The 20,139-nt window shown below is 35.6% G+C and overlaps 1 protein-coding gene across 2 annotated transcripts in view; it reads left to right on the plus strand.

Annotated features, from left to right (window-relative positions):
- Positions 1 to 20,139, plus strand: part of FRK (fyn related Src family tyrosine kinase) — a 100,888-nt gene that overhangs the window by 34,202 nt on the left and 46,547 nt on the right. For both annotated transcript variants that reach the window (XM_079146602.1, XM_079146603.1), the window contains one exon: positions 16,476 to 16,597. In XM_079146602.1, the coding sequence (XP_079002728.1) occupies positions 16,476 to 16,597 (122 nt within the window). The remainder of the gene's footprint in view (positions 1 to 16,475; positions 16,598 to 20,139) is intronic.

Here is a 20,139-nt window from a genome sequence, read left to right on the forward strand (position 1 = left end):
AGTTAGTTTCTATTGACTAATTTTTTCCCCTAAGTATGTTATGTACTTTCCTGTTTCTTTGCTTTGCTGCTAATGTTTACTTGAACACAGGGAATCATTATTGCTACCTTAGGTTCTATCATGTTCTTTTTTAAATTAATGGCTTTTGTTTTATGAGACAGCTATGTTACCTGGACTTTACCAGCATCTCTGGTCTATTCTTGGTCCACCACTTATTAATGGTACAGGTGAGGGGTCTTTTTTGTTGCCATTTTCCAGTTTGAGGAAGTTTTCTTCTATTTCAGATTTGCTAAGTATACTTGTTTTTAAGCACAAGTATGTTAATTTTCCAAAAAGTTTTTTTTTTTGCATTTATTGAGCTGATTATATTTCTTTTTAATATGCTATCATGGTTAATTCTATTGTTGATTTTTAAATATAAATAGTCTTTCTGAAATAAACCTCACATGGTTGTGATGTACTTTTTCTTTTACATATTCTTGGATTTGATTGAATATTTTAGGGATTTTTGAATGGTGCTCATGAGAAATAGTCATCTGTAGTTTTCTTGTAATGTCTTTGGTTTTGGTATCAGAGTAATTCTAGCCTCATGATACGAATTGAAAAAATATTTTTTCTTCCTATATTTTCTGAAAGAGTTTATGTATAAGACTGATTTTATTTTTTCTTAAATTTTGGTAGAACCCACTTGTGAAGCATGGAGTTTTCTTTGTAAGATGGTTTAAATTATGAATACTATTTCTTTAACACCTATAGGGTCAGTGAGATTTTCTTTCTCCTTATGTTATTTTGGGTCAGATATATTTGTCAATAAACCTGTCTGTTTCATCCAAGTTGTCAAATTTATTATCATATAATTAATATTTCTTTATTATTATTTTAATGTCTTTGAGGCCCCACCTTTATTAGCCGATATTGGTAATTGTTTTTTGATTAGTTTTCTTAGACAATATTACTAGAGGCCAATACCTTCTCTTTTTTCCTCTTTATTTTCCTCTTCTGCTTCTGGTTTGTTTGTTCTTCTTTTGTGGTGCTGAAGAATGAACCTAGGGCTTTGTGCATAGAAGGCAAGCACTCTAGTGCTGAGCTACATCTCCAACCTTTTTAAAAATAATTTGAGTTTGAGGTAGCATCTTGCTAAGTTGCTGAGGTTGGCCTCGAACTTCCAGTCCTCCTGCCTCAGCTTCTTGAGTAGCAGAAATGATAGGCATGTACCACTGTGCCTAGATTTTAGTAGTCCTCTTATTAATCTTTCCCAAATCAACTTACGCTTTTAAAAATTTGACCATTTTCCACTATTGCTTTTATTTTTTCTTTCCTTCTATGTCTTTTAGGTTTACTTTCTTATTTTTTTTTTTTATGCTTTCAAAGGGAAGATCTAACATGGTTTTTAAAAAGCAATAGAAAGATTTGCATTAGGGTATACTTTGAACATTTATTTCAAACAGATTTTGCCATTTTCTTATTTTTGTCATAAACATTTTTTTTTTTTACAAAAGTGACATGACCATTGCTGTGAATTTAATTTCAATTAATTATGTACAATAGACATAAAAACTGCAAGCAGCATAAAGAAGTCATAAGGCAGAAAATCCTTATTTCCTACTTGTCAATCCAAATTTCTAAAAACAGCACTTTAATTTGGAGGCAGAAGTATGGTTATATATCTCAGACAATTATACTGCCTGGATCCTTTTCTCATAGCCTCTGCCTTTCAGCCATTACATGTGAGATTTTGTCCGTACCATTGACATATTGATCACACATGTCAATTATAAAACATTTCCTCATGATACATTTCTCTTGAAGTATAGTTCTTTAATTATCTGATATCAGAATGATGTATGGCATGGTTAGGTAGCTTTTTCTGACTTCTTTCCCCCCATTTCTTTACTAGCCTAATTGTGTGTTTTTTCCAACCATAAGGTAAACTTATAAGCGTGTGTGGTCTTCTCTGTTTTTTTTTTTTTTTCCCTCTAGCTCATAGTAGATAAGTATTGATCTATTTCAATATTTTTTTGTATTTATCTACTTCAACATTTTTTTGAAATGTTTCTTAGCCTTGAAAACATTAATAACCCATCCACAAGAGTAATATTAGAAAAATGATCCTTGTTGAAGCTGGGTGTTGGGTAAAAGTGAATATTATACTGTTCTCTTCACTTTGGAATATACTTGAAAATTTCTATAATTCAAGTTTAAGAATGTGTATTATTATGTGTATTATAATGTATGGAAACTCAAGGGGTTGGGAAAACAGTGTCTTGCCATTGAGATTTCCTGTCTATGAAAATATTTCTGAATACAGGTAATCTCACATGTAATGGCTGATAAGGCAGAGGCTATAAGAAAAGGATCTAGGCGATATAATTGTCTGAGATATACAACCATACTTCTGCCTCCAAATTAAAGTGAACCATAGCACATAAACTTTGAAGGGAGAATTTACTTTAATAAAAAGAATTCAAAACTATGTATATAGAGTTTAATAAGAAAGGAATATTTATCTTGACTAAAATAAAAGAATACTCCAAATTACTTATAGAAACAGATGAGTAACAAACATTAAAATAGTAAATTTAATTTAATTTCATTAATGCCTTTCCTGTATTTTTCAACTTCATCCTTTCTAAAAAAAATTTCATTTCATTTATTTATTTGTTTTTACGTGGTGCTGAGGGTCAAACCTGGTGCCTCACACATGCTAGGCAAGTGCTGTATCACTGAACCACAGTCCTAACCCCAACTTCTTTCTGTTTGACTCATCACATATCAGGGATTTGGTAATATTTTCTGTGGAAAGAATAAATGATAACTTGGTTTTACTTTCAAAATGTTTGATCAAATCTTTATTTTTGTTGATACTTTATTTAAATTTAATCAATCAATTAATTATTATCTTTTTTTTTTTTTTTTCAGTATCAGGGATTGAGTCCCTGTTGTTTTAACACTGATTTACATCTCCAACCCTTTTTTATATTGAGATAGAGTCCCATTAAGTTGCCAAGTTGCCATCCTCCTGCCTCAGCCTCCTTCCTGAATAGCTGGGATTATAGGCTTGTGCTACACCACCCAGCTATAGGGAATACTTTAGAAGAGTTTAAGTTTTGTTATTCATTGTTTGTAACATCATCCACGATTTTTTTGCTTTGCTGTTTTGAATCTCATTCTGCTTTCTATTTGCAAATTTCAATTCTTATGCAACCAAACCTATATCTAAACTACAAATGGGAGTTAGTGTTTAGCTTCATAAGAGTGTATTCTGTTACTCAGTGGGAACATTTTTAGAACCTGTAGTGTTGCTCTTAATAAGTCACAACTGCTTTGTACTCTGCCAACACCCCGGCAATGCTGATTATTTGCACGGAAAGTGATACCATTTCTCTAGTTCCACTCTCTACAAAATGGGGATATTAAGGCATCTTCTTAGACCACCCCAGGATTTGCCATGAGATTGAAGCATAACATAGATATTGCTGTGCTGTGAAGTATAAAGTGGAATCCAAATGTTATTTTTTTCACATAGTTACCTTTGTCACCTTTCTCATAGGATTGTGATCATCTGACTATAAGATTACTCATGATGTGTAAAATCTGTATTTTTCCTTTGCTGTCTGTACCAGATCTCTGATGTTTCTCTCTATGTGCTTGTCCTACTGTAAGGAACGGTTTGATCAGCTTTAACATTTAGCTGTAAGAGTCACATCCCCAAATAATCATTTGCTTATTCACTTATGTATTCATTTTACATAATAAGTAGTATATTTAATGTGGCATTGCACTGGGCCTGGGAATTATAGTGATAGGCTAAAATACAATAGCCTCTTGTTAGCTCTAAGAGAGATTTCAAGTATAGAAGGTGGAAAAAGGAGTTACCAAATAATACCCCAAACAGGGAGAACCAAGGAAAGGTATATAAAGGAAAGGAACACAGAGCTCAGACACAAGTGACCTAGAGGTTTTTCTATCACAAGTCTTTGAATTGCCACTCAGAGGATGAGTAGGAGTCAATGGGAGGAAACTTCTCTAATGTAATGAATCTAGAATCATTCACCTTTGCAGAAATTTGCTTCTCAGATCTATCTGGGGGTTCAAATTCTAAGGCTTTAGTGTGTTTCTCTTCTGTGCCCTCATTCCAATATCAGGTCATTTCAAATCTAAGATTTAAAAATCTCTTTCCTGGGTTGCAAAGAACAGGTAGGAGTTTACTATACTCTGTATTTTGCTGAGTTTTATTGCCCTCCCCCCACCCCCAGACAAAGGGGCTATTATTGTGTTTTATTACCTAGTAAAGTCTTTGCATCATCAAAACTGTGGACTGAAATTTTATTTAATGAAATTTGCTAATTAGTTAGGTAGCCATTGAGATAGGACATATTTCAATTTCTCCAAACACATATTTGTATATACACAGTTTACATGCTCTTTATGAGTCACATTGTGGATCATTAATGTATATCCTCATATGAAAGTACTTTGTAAGGACATTTTATCCTAGTTCTAGAAATTCATAATTTTAGTAAACTGCATTATTTAAAACATAAATATAACTGGTAGGCACTCTGCTCATCTTGTTTACCCGGGACACAGACAGTAGACTTGTTCTAGATAGTAAGAGTATGTATAATTCTGTTGCTACTGTACAAGGCAGATAATGGTGTGAGAGATGCTCTGCTTTAGATTTGATGTGCTAAAGAAAATTCTGTAGAACTGAAGTTGATAGGCTTTTACTGAGCAGAACAATTTAATGAGTGTTGGGATACACAAAGGTAGCCCCAGAATCTAGTTTGGAGTGAGGATGAACCAAACTGATTTACATACAAAAGCAAGGGGGAATTATGTAGTAAAAACCTGGCATAGACAGGAGAGGAAGAGGAGAGCAGACTTAGCAACTGGGCAGGGGCCCTAGACAGAAGGGAGAAGAAGGTTTGGGGAAATTGCTCTTCATGGCAGGGGGCATTGCATTTCTATGAACAGAGGTTTCTGATGTGTTTGAGCTTTTTTGTACTCTGAATTGTATTTAAAGCTTTGTTCTTCACGACTTTGCGCAACATTTCGATTGAATATAATGTTTTGGATGGATTGAAAATAAAAGGGTGCGCTCCAGTGTGAGGTGGATTTTATCAGGACCGTTGTAGGACTTGGAGTGGACTCCCAAGTTCCTTCCTTGCAAACACAGGGCTATGCTTTTCTAATGGCAACCCTGGGTACCCTGCCTCAGAATTCCGTGCTGCGCCTGGATCTGCAGCACCCTGGGGTCTACTTCAACCCTTCCTGTATACACACTTTACTTGGGACATTTCTTAGAAACTGGAGTATGAGAACTGAGTTCTCGAAAAACCTAATCATTAGGTACCCCTGGCAAGGCTGGGTGTTGGGAACAGGGTAGGCAATTCTCTGAATGCCTTCCCCCCAAGCAGTGCTGGGGAGTGAGGCTGTCTTTCATCCGCAACTAACTGTCTTTCGCTAATTCTATGCAAAAACAAGCAGGAGTCTAATTTTCAAATTTCAGAAAAATCTACCACTGCTGGCTGAGTGTTCCTTTTGTTTCCTGACAAATAGCTTGTTGACACCAAAAACAAAAGGTGTATTTTCTGGCACTGGTTCTGGCTTTTCTTTGATAAGAACAAGCTGCTTTGTGGACATGTTGAGTCTGCCATTTTCAAGTCCAGAGAGCATTTGTATGGGTTATGACAGCTGTAAGTTATTAAAGTCGGTGTTACAATTGATAATTTTTTAAAAATTTAACTTCATGGAATCAAATTAAAAAAATGATTTTAGTTGTTGATGGACCTTTATTTTATTCATTTATTTATATGTGGTTCTGAGGATGGAACCCAGTAAGCCACAACCCCAACCCCACAATTGGTAATTATTAATGCTAGTAAAGTTTAGTGAGTACCTGGGTGTGCAAGACCAAATTATTTATAAAGAGAGAACACAAATTCCTGCTCTGACCTTTGGTGGACACTGTGTCTCACATCTTGGCTGCTTGGGTGTGGAAGAGAGACCTGTTTCATTTTTAACCTCAATAAGCAATGAAACTAGAACACATCTGTGCATCCATGATGGTAGCTGCAGCCACACACACACACACACACACACACTCACTCACACAAATACACACACTCTTACACACATACGTGTCTCTGTGAAACATGTGAATTAAAATTTGTATAGAGATCCTGCTCTGCATTTTTTGTTTACTAGAAGTGAAAAACAATTTCATTTAAACATATTGCCTTTTATATGAATCTAGGAAATATTGATGAAAAAATCCTACCTTAGATATTTCATTCTAGTTAAAAAAGTTATTTCTATTCTGTGTATGATTATTTTTCATTAAACATTATAATTCCCATTAAATGGATTCCTCCCTTTTCCTTAGCTAAAAAAAAATCACTGCTTCCAAGAAGCTCCTTGGAGGGTATTTTCCGCTTCTGTTGTTTTGTATTTCCATACACATCTGTGATAGAAATAAGTAAAGTTGATGGGCATTGTTTATTTCTTAATTAGAAAGAAATGCTAATAGATCTCAGCTAAGCTGCTGTTGAGAAATCTGGATATTGGCTTCAGTCCTACAATGGATTATAATCCTCATTCATTTATGGCTCTGAAAGAGTTGATCCAATTTTTCTCCACAGCTCTATTTATTCTCCTGATTACTTTGACTTTAGGAACACAAAGGAAAACCCACTGGAATTCCACCTGCCATATACCGCTGCCTACTAAGAGTAATTTTGAAAATGCACTCTTCCTCTTCCTTAGTTTCTCCCCCTTTTCCTCTTATCATCTTCAAATATATGTATTTATGTTGTCCATCATCTTCCTCTATTAGTATGTGAGCACCACAAAGGCAGGAGTTTTTGTTCCATTTACTGCACTCTTTTATTTCTACCAAACTATAATTGTGCCCATACGTAGCAGGTACTCCATGAGCAATTGTTAAATGAAAAATGATGAATGAATTATGTGGCAGTAGGCTGTAATGGTAGTTTTGTTACTAGTACTTGTGTGAATCTGGAAATAAAACTTAGCTTTATTGCAGGAGATAGTTTCCATTATGGCCATCTTTGAAATGTTAATGAAATAAGAGATTCTTTCCCAGAAAAATGCATGTAGTTATTAAAACAAATTTGCTTATGGATCCTCATAAAATTTTTTCTTCAGCTAAGAAACTCTGATAGCTCCTCTTTTTTTGTCTGTCCCCATAGAAGAATTCTTCCTTGCTCTTCATTCTATACCTCTGCCTCTTAAATTTTTTCATCAATTTTTAAAGAACAAGCCACATTTTCCTGTCATTTTGCTGATGAGCTCAGAACTTGAAACTACATACTGTGTTAAGAATTCATTAACGTAACTTATCCTCATAATCTTTTTTCACATTTTGCTGAAGATATGTTTCTTCCATGGAGTTTGAGGTTCCCATGTGAATTACCCGTATACATCAAAGACCTGTACACATTTCTTGCTTCTTCCTGTCCACTGTTGCTTATCAAACCAATCTGCTCACAGATCTATCATGGTTCACCCATGTGTATACACGTGCTTGTCCTTCATTTCTTTGGCTTTCTCTTTCAAATCCTATTCAAAGTGCTTCTTCTGGGCATGGTGGCGCATGCCTGTAATCCCAATGGCTTGGGAGGCCAAGGCAGAAGGATCACAAGTTCAAAGCCAGTCTCAGCAACTTAGTGAAACTCTATCTTCAAAGAAAAATGAAAACAAAAACAAAAAACCAGAAAACAGACCGGGGATGTGGCTGAGTGGTTAAGCATCCCTGGGTTCAATAACTGATACCAAAAATTTTTTTTCCTTTTCTTTTTCTTCTCAGGATGAAGAAACAAATGGTTTATGACAGGAGATTATTGTTTTTGGAGGGGAAGTAGGAAACTGTCGCTGTCACTTTTGAAATTTAATGCCCCATCCATCCATTAAGAAGAATATTAGGGGTTGTGGCTCAGTGGTAGAGCACTCGCCTAGCATGCATGAGGCACTGGGTTCAATTCTCAGCACCACATAAAAAAATAAATAAAATAAAGAAGAATATGAGTACCCTAAATCTTATTCACAGGAAAGAACATATGTGATGTTTTGTGACGTAAGGTATTTTTCAAAGCATTATATAAGGTCAATCACATTTGCCTTTTTTTGATGTGACAAAGAAAATATTCAGTGATTAATACTTTTAAGTCATAATCTAGTTTCTGGGACAAACATTAGCACAGTTACTGTAGGAAAACAAATTTATATTTTACTTCAGACTTAATGATTGCTATGCACACACACACACACACACACACACACACTTTAAGAGAAATCAATATTGGCTTCCATTTCTTTTTTCATAAATAGGTGCTGTTGTGAAGCAAAAGCAGGGCTTTGAGGTTGAATGCCTGTCTGAACTTTATTGTATTCTTTGTGAACTTCTCCTGTGAGCAATTACATACTTTTAATAACTGGACTCAGGGAAGTGGGTTCAGGGCATAACCAGATTCTTTTGCAAATAGTCACCTCCCCCAGTGAGGGAAGCACAAATCTGTTCACCTTACTTCCTCTCTACAGTAGTTTCTTCAAAATTCTACTGTTAGGGTGACTATCAAGGTGAGCAGCAGCAACAAAAAAGCTTTATCCAATGACCCAAGTGAGCATTTCCTGGTTTGTGTGACTGCAAGTCCTACCTTAGCTACTGACCCGAAGTGACACTGTCACTTTATCACACATTCTTTACATGTGTGCAGCCTTGATAGGCTTGTAGTTTGAAGGACAGAGAAGTCAGTTTCCATTTTTCATCTGTACCTTCATTTACAAATGGTCTCTTTTGGAGAAGAGAGAGAAATCAGATCAGAATCTATGTTCTAATGCCAATTAACATCACAACTGCAATGAAATTGGTCCATAACAGATAAGGCACATTACATTGCAAACTGTGTGGCAAACACAAGTAAAAGATTACATGACAACAACGCATTATCTAAAGTTCAATGGTCAGTATTATCCCAAAGGCTGTATAAAACACCCACATTGAAGTACAATGTATTAATGGTTTCATCAACAAGTATTTAACTGCTCCAAATGTCAATGTTTCCTGCCAAAAATAAGTCAAGTCAGACTCAGTCCTTGGGCTAAGATCTGCAGCCATAAGTGAACACAAGAAATAATCTAAAATAACCACCTAAAAATGTGGTTACTAGCTTGTGTTTGCTTCATGTCAAACCAGAAGGGTAGTCACTGAATGAATACTGTAGGAATTCTAAGTAGGCATGTGTAAGTAATTCTACTGCAACTAATGGTACAGTGCCCGTTTAGCTGGAGCAAATGAAGGGAAGACAAAGTTGAAGGCACAGCTAATGTCCAGGTGGTGGAGAGCCTGCAATTTCAGCTTAATAGGTTTTATTCTAAAAGCAATCAAAACAACACAGTGCAACGACAACAACAGAATCAAGCTTATTCATGTGTATGTGTTGGTGAGATGTACCTGTTCACAATTTCAGAAGATAAACCCAGTGGTGGTGAAGTAAGCAGGGAAGAGGGACTGGGATCCTGCATGTAAAATTTGTGACAACAGTGCTTAGCTCCTTGAATATGATCAATAAATATAAGCTATTAATTTTAACTAATTTTAAAGAGGATTGCAGAATATTGCCATAACACATTTGGTGATGATGAAGTGGATGGAGGTTATGTTGGGGGCAAATGGAAAGGAAGGGACTTCACAGAGGCTTTCCTGGCAATGTTGTTGAAACACAATAGCTCAAGGGAACCTGGAGCCAAGCCTTTCATTTAAATACCATAAATGACTAAATGTGGTTTCAAGTGTGCCCTGCAATCTGTAGGCATTTTGCCAACTTTAATACCATGGAAATGCCCCAAGTCACACTGGTGAGAGCTAGATTTGGTTTTAGCCATTATAACATGCATAGCTATGATGACAGCAATAAAGACACACTTAGCCCAGAGCTGGGGGCGGGGGTGGGGGGTTTCCTCCCAGGTTACTTTCCCCAGGTCATCAGGCCAAGTTGACCTACCCACTTTCTTGTCTGTATTTTCTGGGAGGATTTTCTAATCTTTTGTTTTTTTGTTCCCCCGCCTCCTGGACAGGTTTTAGGACCTTATTTTTATTTTATTTTTTTAATATACGTATTTATAGTTGTAGGCAGATACAATACCTTTATTTTATTTTTATGTGGTGCTGAGGATTGAATCCAGGGCTTCCTGCATGCTAGGTGAGCGCTCCACCACTAAGCCACAACCACAGCCCTTTTTATTTATTTTTTTTCCAGAATTTGTCTATGGTATTTGAAGGCCAGCGCCTTATTTATTTTAGGGAGATACTAGAAAAAAATTATATATTTGGTTGGACTTCTATATTATTTAAATATTGATATTTAAATGGTAAGGCTACATGATTATTTTAAAAATTAAGGTTCACTTTATATATAGACTTTTTTTGTAAAATACAGTGTGGTCCTCTTTCTGGATTTGTAAAATGGACTACTGCCACCTGGTGGCAGTAAGTCTCGAATGACAGAGGCAGGACTGAACTTGGAATATAAACACAAATTAGAGATGTAAGGTCATGTTCATATATTCTCTTGTGTTCCATCATGAGCTCAAATTCAACAGGTCTAAAACAATTTATAATTTCTCCCTTCAATTATTTCTCTTAAAATGAACATAAATATGCCCAGACATCAAGCCCTATACAGATGTGATTTTTCTTAATCTTGAAACAAAACTGTGGGGGTTGTCATTATTCCCACTTACAAAAGAGAAAATTGAAGTTGAGAGGTTAAATAACATCCCCAGTGATATTCTGTCTCTCTTAACCGTTACTCTACACTGCTATTTAAGATATTGTCAGGCACACTGTAGTCACTCAGATGTGAACCCTGATGTCGCCTGGGATCTTCCATCCATTTCACTGCTCATCCATGGTTACAAATTCCTTTCGGATTTGTCTTGTCTCTATCAGTTGTAATTGTCAGACTTTCTTGTCCACACCTTTACGACATGTAGAATTTGTTAAATAACTTAATTTTTTATATTTAAAAACTACAACTACATCTTATTGTAGACATTCAAATTATGGAGAAGAGCACAGGATAAAAACTGTAAGTCCTCTGTCATCACTTTTATCATATCTCACTTATTTCAGAGAAGTAAGCACATATAAGTTTTGGTTGGTTGGTTTTAAAAATATAAACAGAAACATATTATTCCTATTGCTTTGCAATGTACTCTTTTTATTTAATGATGATTATATCTTACAGATCTTTCTCTGTCATGCTGTAGACTTTTAACCACAGTAGACACTTGATAAATGTTTGCAAAATAAAATTTATACTTTAGTCATATACTCCTTTTGCCACAAATAGGCATTAATTTTCTTTCTTTCTTTCTTTCTTTCTTTCTTTCTTTCTTTCTTTCTTTCTTTCTTTCTTTCTTTCTTTCTTTCTTTCTTTCTTTCTTTTATTTTTGGTGGTACTGAGAATCAAACCCAGGGGAATTTTAAAATTGGGTGATACATCCCTGACCCTTTTAATTTTTATCTTGAGACAGGATCTTACCAAGTTGACTAGGCTGGCGTCCAACTCGTGATTCTCCCCAGCCTCCTGAATCACCAGAATTACAGGCATGTGCCACAATGCCTGGTTAGGCATTATATTTTATGCTCAGTTTTCATTGAATAGGAGCATTTCTTTGGCCCAGGATATAAGTGTCATAGGTAATCTATCCTTTTGGGTTATTATTAATCAACCTTTCTAGCACTAGATTATTTTCATGAAGTATCAATAGTATGTGTGTCTGTCTTGCATAAATTTTTAATTTTTGTTACTATTTCTGTAGGTCAATAGTTTTCAAGATTTAGAATGCAACAGATCTACCTGGGAGGCTTATTACAACTCAGGTTGCTGGACCCCACTTCCAGAGTTTCTGGTTCAGTAGGTCTAGAATGAGGCCTGTGAATTTCCATTTCTAGTAATTTCTGTGTGATGCTGATGCTCCTGGCCTAGGGACTCCACTTTGAAGACCACTGCTCTCTTTGGCTCTCCTATGCACTTTATATCTCAAATGATATCTTGGTACTCATTGTTTTATTCCCTACAAGAACTGCTGGTTAAAGACGGGGTTGAAAATGACTGTGATGTGCCACCAGACCTCTGGTATACATGTCTTTCCAGAATGGGCCAGCAGGGGCTCTTAAAGACAGAACTGAAGAGAATGGCAGTCCTGCCAATGTCTCAGACCTTAAATTAAGGAACAGTTTTCATGAGTGCAGAGAGTGGAACCAGCTATTGTTTTCTCATTAGTCCCGTGGCACCATATGCTTCAAAGATTGCAATCTACAGCAGGTGTGTCATCTCTGAGTATGAAGGATGGTATTATAATGCCACTATATCCAGAAAACAATTTTATTATTTATATTCTCTTCCTGATGGGAGCTCAGCCAAGTAAAAATGTGACCTGATGTGTCCAGTCAAATATTTACATCCATTTCATCATTACTGTAGATTCAATACTCAATCCATAAACAATTATACCCATCTATTAAACAAAAATCCAAAATTGAGACAGGATTTTTAAAACTTACTATAGAGTTTCTCTACAGTAAAATTGCTTAATCTTTCATCATTTGGTTTATAAAAACTGCTTGCTTATATATATGTTGGGTAATGGAAGCATCATTTATAAGGTTGATTATCTAAAATATTAATATAATGTATATATATAAAACATAATGGAGTATTTATGCTTTAGAATGAAATGTAGGAGATAAAAATCATAATTTAAAGAATTTAATTTTCTAGATAAATTGTAATTCTTGTACACATTTACATATTTATGTTTTGATCAAGCATTTTAATGTTTATGAATAATCAGTGCATTTCAAATCAGGAAAATGCATTGGGTTGATCAGTGTATTTCATCCACGGTGCTTCTTAACTCCATTTCTGTAAATAGAGTTAAAAAACATTTTAATTATTAACTTTCACTAGGCATGCATGTATCCATAAAAACATATACAGTTTCTTTAGAAGTCTTTGCTTAAACTTTATAGAAAGAATATTATATTGGTATGCAAATTTCTTCTATTTCCTTTTGTCTCTGAACAATTTATGGTTTCAACTTCTGTGTAATATTACATTGAACATCCATAACTAAGCTTATATATGTTGAAAACCACAGGTTCTTTTCAGTTATTATCATTATTATTATTTTTGGTGGTATTGGGTAATTAACCCAGGGCCTTATGCAAGCTAGGCAAGTGCTCTACCACAAAAATTGTGTCTAACTTTTCAGTGTTGGAATTCTTTAATATTTTTGTCATAGTTCTCCTTTGGCACACTTAGCATATAGTTAGAAAGTGAAATTGAATAATGCCATGTTGTTCTATATATTTGTTGAATGAAATTATATTGCCACTAATATTGTATAAAGTTTTTTTGTGTGTGTGTACTGGGTATTGAACCCAGGGGCACTTTGCCATTGAACATCGGTAGCCCTTTTTATTTATTTATTTTTAAATTTTGAGACAGGGTCTTGCTGAGTTGCTGAGAGTCTGAGAGTCTATGTTCCTAAGGCTAGCCTTGAACTTGTGATTTTCATGCCTCAGCCTCCTGATTTGTTTGGATTACAGGCATGCACCACCTTGTTCACTGTATAAAGTTTTTATTCACATTTTCTCCAATACCTGATAATGTGAAAGTTTTAAATTTTGGTCAGCCTGAAAAGTGTGAAATTGTATTTCATTGTGGTTTTACATGTAATATTTAATTATTAGCATAAAGACTGTGCTTCTTTATTTTTATTAATTAATTGGGCTTCCCATTTCTGTGAACTATCCAGTTATATCCTTTGTCACTTTTCTACTGTTTTGTCCTTTGTTGATTTTTGATCTCAATATAATCTGAATATAAATCTTATTTTATGTTACAAACTTTGAAAATTTTTCTCTGAGTTTGTGGCTTGTTTTTAAATCTTATTTTGTAGCAATCTTATTGGTGAGGAAGTTTTAAATTGTGATGCAATAAATATTATTTATCTTTTCCTTTAAAGTTTACATATCTTTTTCTTTTTTGTTCTAGTCCAATGATGTCCTTAGAAATTTTTGAAGTTTGCCTTTTGTACTAGATCTTTATGTAAAATTATTGTGTAGGTTGTAGGCAGCATCTATATTTCTCTTATGGATTATTAATGGTACCAGCATTATTTATTGAAAAATTTGCCCTTTCATAGCTGACCTGTTTGTTGGGTCAGTTTGAGTTTTTATTATGTTATAGTATTTTGACTTATTTCTGAAATGGTAGAAAGCATGCATTTCTATTTTTCTATGAATTTGTGACCTGCCACTTTGGAACATTTCCATGTGTTGCATTGTTTCTGTTGGACCAATGATAGTCTAGACTGTTGAGTTGGTGCTGACACTGAATCAGTGTGGCATCCATTAGTTTAGTCCATCCAGTGTTTCCGGTTTTCTGACTTCTGGGAAATGGTGGATTGCACTTTCCACTCTTTTTGGTTTAGGCATGACATGTGACTTGTTTGCCAATGGATTTATTCATGAGGAGAAGCTTGAAATAGAAGCTCTGGGAACCAGTTTGTGATTTGCTACATTTTCCAGTTCTGGCTCAGGATAATGGAAGCGTGGAGATGAACACTCTCTGAATGAGACTAGACACAGAACAGATCTTCAGTAGACATGAGGCTGAGTGAAAAAATAATTCTGTGTTGTCCTAAACAATTGAGATTTCTGGAGTTGCTCCTTACTCCCATGACCTGACGTACCCTGACTGATAGTTTATGTGGTGTAATTTATAGTTCGATCATTGGGAAAACATAGCAAATGCCTCATTACAAGGTAGTATTTATATAGTAATGTTTTTTCAATTCCTTTCCTGAATCTCCTTTTAAGTTTGTTGTATCGTCCAGCGAGTACAATGAAGACTCGGCTCTCAAATGAAGTTTTAAGGTCTTTATTTTTATGGGAGAGCTTCTGAGCCGAGTGCCTGGTTCTTCCTTCTCCTCCACCGCCGCCATCTTCTTTTTCTTCTCTTGTGGCACAGCTCTCTCTCTCCTTCTTCTCTTGTCGTGCAGTTTTCTCTCTCCTTCTTTTCTCTCGTGGAGCTGTCACTTCTCTCTTCTTCCTCTCTCCTCGCGCTCCGGCCGCCTCTCCTCTTTTCTCGTCCCGCAGCTGCCGCCTGCCCTCCTTGCCTTGCTTGCTCTGCCTTGCTTGCTCTCCCCGCCACGCAAAATACGCAGCTTTATGGGATATAACAGCCAATCACCTTAATGGGTCAGGCGTTTGGCTCGTGGAGACTTAATGGTGGGTAATGAGGACATGTGCTGATCACGAGCTAAGCACGGACGCGGAAGAGATCAGTCAGCCAATAGAAAGCACTTGCAGCTGGGCTTCTCAGCGCCATAGGGCAAGGCCAGCCATCACTGCAGGCCCTACAGGGCAGTGGCCTCCAATAGTTTGTCACTATTAGTACCTTCATATTCTCCAATACCCATGACCTGTCAATCAAACTTGAACTAACTTTTGATAGCCTGCATTTCCTCTCTGAGCCTGTACTACTTCCCCCGAGCCTGCATTTCCTCTCTTGGGGTGTTTACATTTGTAAAGATGTTATTTGAAAGGAGAGCAGTCATTTGTCAAAAGCAGGTGTTCTCAGCTCCCATTTTTTAGTTCACTTTGCTAATCATCCCCTGGATACACATTTTAGACTAGTTCTGATATTAAAGATCTGTAATTCTTTTGGGGTTGATTGCATTTACAGACTTGTGTGTTCTGCTGCATCTGACTCTTACATTTCTGGAAGGGTAAGGATAAGTGGGCAAAGACAAAGGGTGGGGTGGCACCAAGAAGATACTTCCCAGGCAGAAGTAGCTTTTTCATATAATCTCTCCATTGCCTAATGTTTCCTTTATATTAATTAATTCCTCCTAAGCATACAAAAATCATATCCTGGGCCCTGATGGAGATGGGAAAAGAAAGGAACTAATGTCCGGGGAAGTATTCTTTTAACCCCTCACACAGCAATGTGAAGTATGTAAATACTTTAATTGGAATACTTGCCTCCTAACATCTAGGGGGTATTACGTGAGTAGGGGACAGTTGGTTGATGGTGATGAGTAATTTTAGAGATTGGACCATGTTGGCTTATATGACTATAGGGGGGTTTTGGCTTTGATAGGAGGAAGGTACAAGATCTCAGATAGACTATATGGATGAGGAGGAGTGTGGAGTTGGCATCCCTCAAGTTTCTGCTTCATAATTTATTTTTATGAATCCTGGTGTGGTTTATAGACATCCTGAAAAATCATCTCAAGTGTCAAATGTCACTATTTATATCTATAAAAATTTTACTTAGTGTGTCAATGTTTCTGATGTTAGGACACTTTCTTACTAAGCTTCTTGTCCTTAAAACTGAATGTTGATTGTCTAAGGTTTTACATATCTCTCTTTTTAGGTGGTTCTTTGGAGCAATTAAGAGAGCAGATGCAGAAAAGCAACTATTATATTCAGAAAATCAAACGGGTGCTTTTCTCATCAGAGAAAGTGAAAGCCAGAAAGGAGATTTCTCCCTTTCAGGTATGGACATTATTTTGTGGAATTGGAATATGAATTTGAGAGTCTGCACTCATGAACCTGCTGGGTGAATATAAACATGTTAAACTTACCTTATTTTGGTTTCTTCATAATAGTTTCAAAATGAAATCTAGGGAGCTACTCAGGAGTAATATAAAAATCGGCACAAAAAATATCTATGGCTAGAGATCTCTATAAACAATTCCAAATATGTACACTGTAGATATGAAAGAGTAAGCATGTGAATCTGGCTATTTTTTTTTCTAAGATCCTTTTAGGGAAATGGTAAACAAGAAACAAAAACTACACTGTTGTTAAAATTAATTTGGCCATGATGCAATTATATGTGTATATATACATATATTCACATGTAGCATATGTATTATAATATATATGTAATATATAAAATATAATGTATTATATTATAACATATAAACATGTAAGTATACATTTGCGTTTTACCTTTCTTTGCCTGGTAAATAGAAAGTGAATTGAAATGCTGAATGTAAATGCTTTTAATTAACCCATGATAGTAAGATGTGGTCAAATATAGTTTTATAGTTGAAGGCCAAAGTACATGTTTACACCACCCTAGAAAACAGAAACTTAGGAGACCCGATAAAGATCGTTTATGAGTTCAGATGATGCAAGTAGTTCTTTGCATTCAAAAATCTTAGGTTTATGTTGCAATGCTGCAGAATGTCCTTTTTAAAAAATCTCTATGCCAGTACATCTCTAAATGTGAAAGTTTTTCTCCTCTTGCCTTATCCTGATCTCCAGTGGGAAAAAAAGTCTGTCTTTTGTGTTATTGTCCTCTTTAAGCAAGTATTCAATTTTCCTGACTAGATGTAAACCTTGTAGGGGAAGAGACTTTGCTTCCCTTTATTCCTCTGGCCCTGGAGTAAGTGCTTAGTACATGTGATGCCCCGTACTTCACTGCGTCTGCCGGGCTCAGAGCTAGAAGCCAGGACAGCCTTCATGGTGCCACAGTGAAGCAGGTCCTGACCCCACTTGTGTTGGGAAATTTGACCTGACCTGCACTTTGGTTGTGTTGTGTGTTTTTGGCCCCTGTTATCTTTCTGCTTACCTGGTGGTCCTAAATATCAGAGCAGGTGGGTTGGAGCTGGAGAAAATCAAGGATGGTGTTGTTGAGTCAGATTTTGCAAAGGGTCCTTTTGCTTGTTCTGATACTGAATCTATATAGTTTTTCAGAATCATGTGGATTTGACTCCACTCCTACCTAGCTCCATGTACAAGAGGTTAGATAATGCTGTTCTGATTACCATTCTTGAAACTTACCCAAGTTTAATGTGTCCCCTGACCTTTTGAATGTTGCTTATACCTAGGGTGGTAATCAAAATACTTCATGATGGGCTCAGAATAGGTACCCTACCTGGTAGGGACTTCATACTAATGTGTACACATTCAGGTAACAAGAACATTTTGTATAACATTTTTCTGATTATGAAAAAATATTTAAGAATTTTTGTGAAAAGAACAACTCAGAGAAGAATATTCTAACATATCACTTTTTGAAAATAAAATTTGAGTTTGAAATATCTTTCATACTTGATCTACATGTATTTATATACAATCATATACACTCACACTTCCATACATAGGAAACAAAATTGAGACCATCTTGTAAATATGGAAAAACATATCTGTGTATATGTATGTCTATGTGCATATATAAACATATGTACACACAGTTTTATATGCATGTGTAATGTAGATCCAGACTCCATTTTTAATTCTGTTTTGCAGCATCCTGTGGACATTCTTGCATGCTTTTTAATATTTTTACAGTGTCATTTCTAAAAGCCATGTAACTTTCCATTATCATTTTATTTGACCTATTTCAAGTTTTGCACATTTTTGTTATTTTCAGTGATTTTGCTACTATAAAATGTGATACAGTGGACAGCCTTTCTAGATAAATACTTGAATAGTTGAGTATTTCCATGAGCATATTATGTATGGAGGAAGAAAACTGAATCTTTTTGAAGTCTCTATGCTTAATAAGAAGAGATATATTAGAATTCCTTGTTTAAATGCATCCATATTTGTTTATTTGCCTTTGCCAATATCTATATATTAAATTAGGTGGTAGTCATTTAGCCAAAAGCTAGATGAAATGTTTCAAATTAGCATTAAAAATATAGAAGACTAGTATCTCCATGAGAAAAAAAACCCTGAATTATCTGATTTTATCTTTGAATAACATTTAGGCTACAGCAACTGCTCAGAACATTCTTTAAGAAGAATATTATGGAACAAAACAGATTTACAGGCTTAGAACAAAATTATGAGGATATTGGCTGTTGTGTGTGTTAAATACTCTAGAGCTTGCTTATGGATTTAGGAAGCTTTGTAGGCCTTACTGAGAGACCAGCATATCATTATAGATTCTTTTTCAATGAAGTCAAACAATTTAGAGTCTTTCAAACAAATTATCTGATTGCTGTGTATTCACTGGGGGATAAAGTAAATGCATCCTATTATGTTCTACTGAAAGGAAAATTTTCTTATTAGCCAGAGGGAAGGCTATGCAGGGAAAAAAAACTGGAAAGAAAAAGGTCTTCAATATATCCACATTAAACAAACAAACAATCCAATTGCTGACTGCTGATTATCACTAAAAATCTTCAGATGTACCGCTCATGGATTTATTTCTTAGTGCAGTTGTCTCCTTAATCAGTCAGAATTGATGGTCTTCAATTTTGCTGACTGCTGTGCTGGTAAAGGCAGGCAAATAATATCCCTTTTCTCTCTCCATTTTTCCCACATGAGTTTTCCTTAGAAGAATTGTCTTTATTCCTTGGGCAGCACTGTCTTGCAGCTGTCAGAGAAGAGCTTCATGAGAGAGCATGATTTATTGATGCTGGGGTGGCTCTGAGAAGCAGCAGCCCAAGGTTGGGGTGGGTGCTAATTGGGTTGTTGTGATCCTTGCATGACTGTCAGCTCTTGCGAGGTCTGAGTAGATCGGAAAAGAGAGTTAGGCCATGACACCTCTCATAACGGCAAGACACTAATTAGCTGTGAATTACAGCAGCGCTTTTGGATATTACATATTATATGTGGTAGCCAGAGAATCTGTCTTCATTAGATGCATGACAGGTAGTTTTAGTGGCCCTACTGTTATTTGTCATTGGTAGTGAATTGTTTTTCTGATGAAAAGTATAAATTTCTGACTGTATGTCACTGGTTTGGCTATTTTTTGACATCAATCAATTACTTAAAAGGAAATTATTACACCATTATGTACAACTATAATGCACTAATAAAAATATGAAAAAAGAAAAAAATCCAAATAAAAAAAGGAAATTGTTATTGTTATTACCATTAATATTGATTTGATATTTGGTGTCTTATAAAGCATTTATATTATTGTTTAAAGTAAATTTTAAGGACATTGAAGACACAGGCAAAAAAGTTCATCACAATGTATCTTGGAGATGAGCTTATTTATTTATACATTAGTTTATTTCTTCAACAAATATTCAGAATGCCTACTATATGTGAGGCTCTCTGCTAGGTGTAGG

This window comes from Sciurus vulgaris (assembly GCF_902686455.1).
Source record: "Sciurus vulgaris genome assembly, chromosome: 7".
Lineage (NCBI taxonomy): Eukaryota > Metazoa > Chordata > Mammalia > Rodentia > Sciuridae > Sciurus > Sciurus vulgaris.